At 40.8% G+C, this 9247-nt stretch overlaps 1 protein-coding gene across 1 annotated transcript; it reads right to left on the bottom strand.

Annotated features, from left to right (window-relative positions):
* Positions 1-1686: 1686 nt before the first annotated feature.
* LOC121379523 lies at positions 1687-2109 on the bottom strand. The gene has a single exon (XM_041508167.1). It carries the CDS (start codon positions 2107-2109, stop codon positions 1687-1689), a length of 423 nt encoding a protein of 140 aa, XP_041364101.1.
* Between the last annotated feature and the right edge of the window lie 7138 nt (positions 2110-9247).

The raw sequence follows: 9247 nt of genomic DNA, 5'->3' as shown, positions 1-9247 counted from the left end.
TATAGGGTTCAAGGAATTCGTTTTGAAGTACTCCCAGCTAGTTAAGACATTGAAATATCATTTATATCCAGGATGGCCGCCGCGATAAACGTCAGAATCTGGAAATTGTAATTTACCATAGTTTACATCAACTTGAGCAAGATTGTGATGTTAGTGATTGAACTTTATGGGTCAAGGAATTCGTTTATAACAACCTCTTGCTAACTGAGATATTGCAGCATCATTTAAATCCAAGATGACCATCAAAATGGACGCCAAATTGCCGTATCTATTTGATTTTATTCCCCAAAATAATACCTTCTTCAGAGATGTTTTGAGGAAAGGAATTTATTTCTTGCATTTACTTTCTAATGCACGGCATTAAAAACAAATATACTGCTTGAATCCAAGATGGCTACCAAACTGGCTTCAAAAACAAAGAAATGTCCACGATATGTGCATCACATAAAACAATTATTCTGAAAGTGTTGAAGGTATCCGATCTAGGTTTTAAAAAATAAATAAATCTACAAGTAAAATTATCTGAAACATTTAAAATAATAATTCTTAATATACGCCGACGGCTTTTTCTTGGGGGTGAACCAATCAGTTTTTTAACGATCTAGATGTAATATTGCATCTTCTTACACACGCGTTGGTGAGAACACCGTGCGTTAATTTTGATAACACATGGGTTGTTTACACACGTACGGCTGCTTCTAGGTGATGACCAGGTCACCAGTGCCATACATCCAACGAAAAACAACATGATGAAAATAGTAATCCTGGTTTTTGAGGATATGTATGAAATAGAATAATACATTCGTGTCTGTTAGATACTATTTATTTCACAACTCGTTGTTTAGAAACGTATCAAACTCGCTTTCGCTCGTTAGATACATTTTAAAACAACTCATTGTCAGATACATGGTATCTAAAGGCTACTCATGTATTATTCTCTAAATATAGACCAATTTTATAACTGTGTTATAATAAATTGGCAAGTCGCAACCAATGATTTAATGTTTTGACAAAGACAATGGAATCACTTTTAATGTTCTGTCTATTGATAAATACATTATTTTTACACATTCACTTTTGTATCTCCAACCTCTACAGCGCATAAAATTGGAGCATCCTTTTGTTGGGGTGGTGATACAAAAGTGTGTCTTTTTATTCATTGCCAATAAAGCTGTCATATTTTGTTGGGTACACAGCATTAAGGGCATGTTGGCATTAAGGGCAATGAAAAGGCAGATGTTGCTGCCAAGTCTGCTTTGAATTTTCCCCATGTCGATGTTGGTATCCTGTACGGTTATTTTAAATATCATATTAACCAATATGTTCATTCGACTTGGCAAGATGATTGGGACGGTTCGGTCACAAACAAGCTTCATTCTGCTAAGCTTCTTCTTCTTCTTTTCGTTCGCTTGTTGACCACACGTCGAGGCCAGCAGTGACTATGAACGATACGGTTCTCTGTAGATCACTTCTTGTGCCATACAGCTTCTTCTGGAGAGTTGTTGTAGTTGTCCAGGTAGTCTCCCTCAGCTGCTGAAGGTTTATGCAGTTTTGGATGACATGTTCGGTCGTCTGTTCTGCTTCTCCACAGGAGCACATGGAAGAAGGTACCAGCCGGAACCTCTAATGCATATGCTGGTTCAGCCTGTTGTGTCCAGTCCTTAGTCGGAAAATGATGACCTGTTCCTAACGGGAGAGCAGGTAATAATTATTGGTTTGTTTGGGAGGTCTGTAGAGAAATTTAATATGGGATTCCATCTCTTCGTATGTCACCCAGTTATTCTCCTTTTCTTTAGCTGCACCCAGTTTTGCCAGTCTGTCTGCATTTTCATTTCCTGGTATGCCACAGTGAGCAGGGATCCATTGTAACACGACTTGGTTGAAACTGCTGATAGGATGTAGGGCTTCTGAAAGTCTTTCAAGCTTGTTGTTTTTAAGAGCCTGGAGGGCAGAGAGAGCATCAGTCAGGAAGACGACGTGTGAGCAGTTCTCCTCTCTAGTGCTGATGATGCGGGCAGCATGAATGAGAGCCTCAACCTCTGCAGCATAGTTTGTGCAGTATTTCCCTGTAGGAAAATGTGCCTCCTCTCGGTAGCCACTAGGGTCCATGATATATATTCCAGCCCCTCCGTTTTCCACTGCATTTGTTGCAGATCCATCAGTATATACCTATGTCCACGATATCTCTGGGTACTGTTCATCAATCATGGCCAGTGTCAGGGTTCGTTTGTATGGTTCACGGTGTTCCTCTCCAGGGGTCAGGTGTTGGACCACTGTGCAGATCTTTACATTGTCCAGTTGTGCATCCCATGGTGGGATGCAACTGACAGTACTAACTTGATGGATTTTATCTGGGAGTTGTCCCTTATGTTGCCTCAGGAGTAATTTGCTCTGTTTATGAAAGCTGGTTCTTTTGAGTCTGTTGCAGGGATAGTAATTCATTCTCTTGTTCATTGGGTGTTGTGGCAAAGACTTGAACTTAGTGGCTTGTATCATGAGATTTGAGTCCCGGCGTTTGCTGAGGGGTACGATGCCAGTGAGCTGTTCCATTTTCTCAATGGGTGTTGACCTCATTGCTCCAGTTATTATCCTGAGTGCTGTGCTTGGTTTTGAACCCTGTCTAGCTGTGGTCTGATTGCTCCTTGGTAGACACTTTTCAGTATGTTATGATCAGCACCCACTTGGTGCCAGCTAGTTTTCTTATTATGGCAAGTTTTCTTCGAGCTTTGGCCTCGGCTTTCTCCAATTGTGGTTTTCAGGTCTGTATCTTGTCAAAAGTGACCCCCAGGTATGTCTGTTGGTCCTCATACTGGAGAGGTGTGTCATCAATCATTACGGTTGAGGTTGCCTGCTTCCTGTTTTATGGAGAGTGAGAAAAGAGTGGCAGCTGACTTGTTTTTATTGATTGTCATGCACCAGTCCAAGATGTAACATTGTCAAGGGCAAGCTGCATGCGATATGTTGCTGTTATTGCATACTCCGACGAGCACCACAAAACTAGGTCATCTGCATATAGTGCTGCATGTATCCCTTTGGGTAGTTGTGTGACCAGGTCATTGATGAAGATGATGGAGAGAGTAGGTGACAGTACTCCTCCCGGAGGTACTCGATGGCGTATGAGTACTTTCTTGCTTTGTTGGCCATCTACCATTACTCTCGCCCTTCGGTTGTGAAGATAAGACTTGGTCCACCTGTACATGTTGCTACATATACCGTGTTTTGTAGCTTTGCTAGCAGGCCATCTTTCCAAACCTTATCAAAGGCCTTTTGCAGATCAATGAAGGAGGCAAGAACAACCTTCTGTGCTTGGAAGGCATCTTCGATTGCTTGTGATAGGTAGGTGGCCTGGTCTTCTGTGCTGTGGAATTGTCTAAATCCTACCTGCTCTCAAGTGATGAGGTTCTCAGTGTCAAGGAACTGTTGAAGCCGATGGTTGATGATGCGTTCTAGGGTCTTGCAGACACAGCTAGTTAGGCTGATGGGTCTGTAGCTGCTTGCCTTTTGTTTGTTTTTACCTCTTTTTTTTCAGTATGGGTATCATCACCGCCTCTTTCCAGATTTGTGGCACCTTGACTTCAGACCACCTTAAGTTGAACATTTCCAACAGTTTGGATCGAGCAGTATTGCCTAGGTGTTTCAGCATTTCATTAGAAATACCATCCAGTCCCGGAGATTTCTTATTTTTTTAGATGTTTGTGGACATTTTCAAGTTCTGGTAGAGTTATACTATTCATCATGGAATCTTGCGGGGTAGCTCTACTTACCGTTTTTGTTTTTGTTCCCTTCGTGCTTCTTTCATCTGAGTTGTTGTGATGATAATGTCACTTTCCTAGGTCTTTGCAAAAGGGTCAGCAGATTTCTTACCTGTGAGTATATTTCCATCCTCGATTAGAGTGATTTTTAGTGATCAAGGTTGAGTGCAGCAGTTTTGTCTCTCCAGCTTTTTCTTTTGGATTCAATCTTGGTTCTGAGGTATATGGCGTTAGCATGCTGGAGCTTTAGGTTGTTGTTTTGGCTCGGGTTAGACTCTGCTTCTTCCCTTACCCGGGTCAGTTCATCATGTGCCATTTGAAGTTTTTTTATTCCAGTAAGGAGCATATACTTTCCTGACTCCTCTTGGGATATTTTCTTTGGCAGCTTTAATGATTTGGAGGTTGAATTCCTTCACTACAGTGTCTATGTTCCTTCCCTGCACTTCAATTTCTTTGGTCAACTCATTCGTGCGAAGCTTGAAAAGTTCCCATTTGGCTTTCTTGTAGTTCCACCTTGGGGGCTGCGAAGCTGTATGGATTTTGCTATCACTTAAGGTTAGGAGGACCGGTCGATGGTCACTTCCCCCTAGCTGTGGTCCTACTTCTCGACTAATCACTCTATGGACATCGTCAGTACAAAAGGCAAGGTCAGAGGAGGTTGTGGAATGCCAACGCCTGAAATAGAATGTTGGTTGATCAAGTGGGTCATGGATGAGATTAAGGTTCTTTTCATCCTGCCAGCTATTCTGCTAAGCCAGAATCTTTTAAATTCCATCCAGAACACTTTGATTTTTATACAAAATGTTAAAATATACTATAGCCCCCAACCCCAACCCCTAGCTCCTTACACTGTAGCTTTACATAATTATATAAATAACATTTTCATATACTTACCTTTTGTGACACCCTGTAACCGATGTGTATTTTTGTGCTGGGGAGTCGTTAAACATTCATTCATTCGTATCTTATCGCTGCGTTTCGTTGACCATGATAATTTGACTCGGCAACACTGTTCATCAGACATCATATTTTTCTCACCTTAGTATTGCAATTATTTTTTATATGTATCCAGCTATACCTTAGCTCAGTTCCCCTCTATCCCTCTACTTAATAATATGTTGTAGTGAGGGGCTAGAGGGGACTGTATGTAATACTCTGGCAATCGTCGACAACCAAATGGTAGCCAGCTACTGTGTCTAAAATACACCCCCGCTAAATCTAATACCACAGAGCTTTAATTTGATTGTTCTCGAATTCAGTCATGACATTAAAGGGAGGGTAAACTCAAACAAGAGCCTTATGTGTTGGAAAGATGCATACCCGGACCACCAACACATACTGACACTTTAACAAATGAAAAACGCGTAATATTACAGTTAATAAAAAAACATGATTATTCCTGCTAACTGGGGGCAGCCATTTTGTTTCGTTATTGTGACGTCCGGTGGTATAGCTTGGGGCGAAGTGACGTCAGCTCCGTCCATCCCCTCTATGCACAGTGTAAACAAACACTCTAATTTACGCTTTCATCAACCTGACTTGTAAAACAACATAAATGACTTGATAGTATAATAAAGTATTTAAATAAATATATTTCAGTTTGCATCAATAGAACGAAATGGAGTTAAAAAATCCAAAGAAAAAAATGCATATTATTAGGCCTATTGGTAGGGTACGTTCGAGCAAAAACGACCACTTACGATACCCAAGTGATACTTTTCTTTTCTTTTCTTTTCTTTTCTTTGGGATGACATAATTGGTCAGTTTTGTGATTTTAGATGGGAAAGTCTACTTAATCAAGGTTTTACAGATTTACTTACAGTAATAAAGCAGGACGGCTGATAATGTACATTACTATTTGAGGGGTATCCGTGCGGTTATCACACAATACCCTGTGATCTTAATAAAAGAGGCACGTCTTTTTAGTGTATCTAGACACAGTGTCTGGAGACCGTCTAAATATACACCTGCCAGTCAGGAACCTCAGGTACAGGCCACGGAAAGAAAAGACCAATTAACCCAGAAAACACTCCGATTATTATTTTAGTACATGGGTTAATTTATGTTCAAAACATAATACAGTTATTTCAATACCTTGACAATGGTGGTTTATTTTGTATTGAAAAATAATATATAATTGATGCTGGCTTACTGGGACGGCTATTATTACAGAACATTGCGATGCATCCGCAAAAATCAGGTATGTTTTGTTTCTTCAGTTCGAAGACTAATACCTGACGTGACACGTTAGGTATTACGTGACTACCAGCTCGCCAGAGGGCGTATTCACTGGGATGGTACAAAATGGCTGCGCCCATTATATATAATAGCCGTCACATTTAACCGTTTTATTAATCAACTATACGATTATACTTGTTGATATTAAGCAATAATGTGCATTATGTATCGTTGAATATATCTACGATTCCAAAAGCCTTGCCATCCCATTAAACTTTCATGTTGTTAACCAGTACCAACGCTACACGAAGAAACCCGACGCTACTATGCGAAACGAACCTGCGCTGACTCTCTATTGTGGTGACGTAGAGCAAAGCGTGTGCCCACGTGACATGTTGGTACTAGTTACAACTTGTAAGTTTAATGTTGAAACAACAAACGGTCGAAAGATTAAGCGGCCCTCGTGGCAAATTATATTGACCCCTCCTTGATCCAACCAGTGCTCAACGGCGGGTATATCAAAGGCCGTGATGTGTGATATTATGTGCTATCATGTTTGGTAGTAATACTAATATGAATAAATGTTGTTATCCAGATTCGGGCATTTTCGTTTAATTCGGGCAAATGCCAGCCTGCCGCCCCCCCCCCCCCACCCTCAACAATGGGAGCTCGTACGCCTATCAGGGGCGTAGGCTGGGGGTGGGGATCGGAGGGTTCGGACGAACCCCCCGCTGAAGCAAATGGTCCACTTTCAGAACTAAAACATACAGGTTTATATATATAGAGTTTCTGGTGGTGCAAAAACTACATAGAAAAAGGGTCCACTTGGTTCATATTCGACCCTGCCTATGTGATTAAGCAATGTGCTACAGTGGTTTTGTTTAACGGAACACACCTTTGAATCTTCAGACATGTGAATCCGTCACCTCCACCTAGTGCTAGGCGCACATTAACCACACACATTCTGCGTCCAAGTCGGACTAACACCTACCTAGCTTTCAACGAGTATCCACTTTTACATAAAATGGCGATAAAAGTTTCGTTGGACCAAATCAATTCCTATTTCCTATCACTGATTAGTAAAATACTTGATGAAGCGGCGTATAAACACACCCAAGCAGTACACCAATACAAAGTGTAGCATCTTACATTTAATCTACCTGGAGGTAGTACTAAACCAAGTAACTACCGGCTGGGTCAAAAGTTCGCGGTGCACCCGACTTTTGATAGAGAAGTGAATACCACAAGTCCTGTGATTGGTTATAAATGTGAGTGTGTTGGTTGTAAAAAATAATAGTTTCATCTGGGTAAAAAAGATATGCAATTTTATTTCATCTAGTACCAATGTGTCAAGTAGCCTTGTGCTTGAAACATGTATGGGGTACCTGTAAAAAAAGTACTCGAATTTTGTGCAGAACTAGGGTAGTCATAGACGCTACCCGTTATCTCAGAAACGAGCAGCTTGACCCCGATTTTTTTCTGATTCACTTTAAGTGTGAGGGGTGGTAGTATTTATATCCGTGGCATTTATGTCGATTGATACGCCACATATGTTACTATTGTCGTCTATGGGATTTAATTTGGTAGTATACACCCTGAAAGGAAATATCGGAGGTGGGGGGTGGGGGGTGGTGGAGGCGAGTCACATACCATTTTAGAGATTTGATGAATGTTTTTGTTAATCCTTCACAACTGAAATAGTCAAGAATACAAAACTCTACAAAGACTGAGCCACCGTTAAAGGTCTGTAGTAAACTAAAACATGAGCCTTGTGTGTTGGATAGAAAAAAGAAAGAAATGTTTTATTTAACGACGCACTCAACACATTTTATTTACGGGTATATGGCGTCAAACATATGGTTATGGACCACACAGATTTTGAGAGGAAACCCGCTGTCGCCACTACATGGGCTACTCTTTCCGATTAGCAGCAAGAGATCTTTTATTTGCACTTCCCACAGGCAGGATAGCACAAACCATGGCCTTTATTGAACCAGTTATGGATCACTGGTCGGTGCAAGTGGTTTACACCTACCCATTGAGCCTTGCGGAGTACTCACTCAGGGTTTGGAGTCGGTATCTGGATTTAAAAAACCCATGCCTCGACTGGGATCTGAACCCAGTACCTACCAGCCTGTAGACCGATGGCCTAACCACGACGCCACCGAGGCCGATGTGTTTGTTGGATAGATGCATACTCGGACCACCAACACATACTGACACTTTAAGAAATGAAAAACGCGTAATTTTAGAGTTAATAAAAAAAACCCTGTGATTATATCTGCTAATTGGAAGCAGCCATTTTCTTTTGTTTTCGTCGTGTCCGGAATTCTAGCTTGAGGCGAAGTGACGTCAGCTGCGACCAACTCCTGAATGCACAGTGTAAACAAACGCAGTCGTTTACGACTAGGCGCTTCGCTTTCATCAACCTGACTTGTAAAAGAACATAAATGACTTAATAATATAAAAACTATTAAACTAAATAGATTTTAATTTGCATTAATAGAACGAAATTGGGTTAAAGTATTTTTCTCTCTTAAAAAAAAATCTAAAATATTATTAGGCCTATTGGTAGGGGTACGTTGGAGCAAAAACGACCACTCACGACACCCAAGTGATAATGTTCTTTTCTTTGGGACTACGTAATTGGTCAGTTGTGTAATTTTAGTTGGGAAAGTCTACTTAATTCAAGAGTTTTACAAAATGAGTTACAGTACTAAAACATGACGGCTGATAATCCATTACCATTTTAGGGGGTGGCAGGTATATACCAATACCATGTGATGTTCAAACAATAGTGCCTGTAGGTAATTTTGTGTTGGATACAGAGGAAATTAGCCGACTGACTACGATCTCATTATATACTCTTCAAAAATAGAAACTTGACATTTAATAATAATTTAAAAAACCCCAACAACTGGTAGACATGATACAAGCAACCAAAGATCAAGACGGCATGGGAAGGGGATTACTCTGTACATGTCCAAAACAGTATCTCTGGGAATCCATCTGAAACATGTACACAGACATATGTGTGACATAGGAGTGAGCAAAATGTCAGTATCGGTTATGACCACCACGAGTGAGCGATCTGCAGTAACAACGCTATCTGCAGTAACTACATTTAGCGTTGCATCTGCTGCCGCCATCTGTTACAGGGTTCGATATCTGTAGTAGCTCAAAAAGGGACTTCAAACCGCTATCTGTTATGTTTGCCGCTATTTGTTGTAAAAGTGTATATGGGACATCAAGTCGCCATGTGTTGTAAGGATCATTAGATAATCACATAACTGCGGAAGGTAAGGTACTTATTACGT

Source organism: Gigantopelta aegis, chromosome 8, assembly GCF_016097555.1.
Source record: "Gigantopelta aegis isolate Gae_Host chromosome 8, Gae_host_genome, whole genome shotgun sequence".
Classification (NCBI taxonomy): Eukaryota; Metazoa; Mollusca; class Gastropoda; order Neomphalida; family Peltospiridae; genus Gigantopelta; species Gigantopelta aegis.
This window is presented reverse-complemented; position numbering and strand designations above follow the sequence as displayed.

Coding starts and splice junctions, on each gene's coding strand:
- LOC121379523 (XM_041508167.1), bottom strand. CDS start 2,109: ATGGACCCTAGTGGCTACCGAGAGGAGGCACATTTTCCTACAGGGAAA.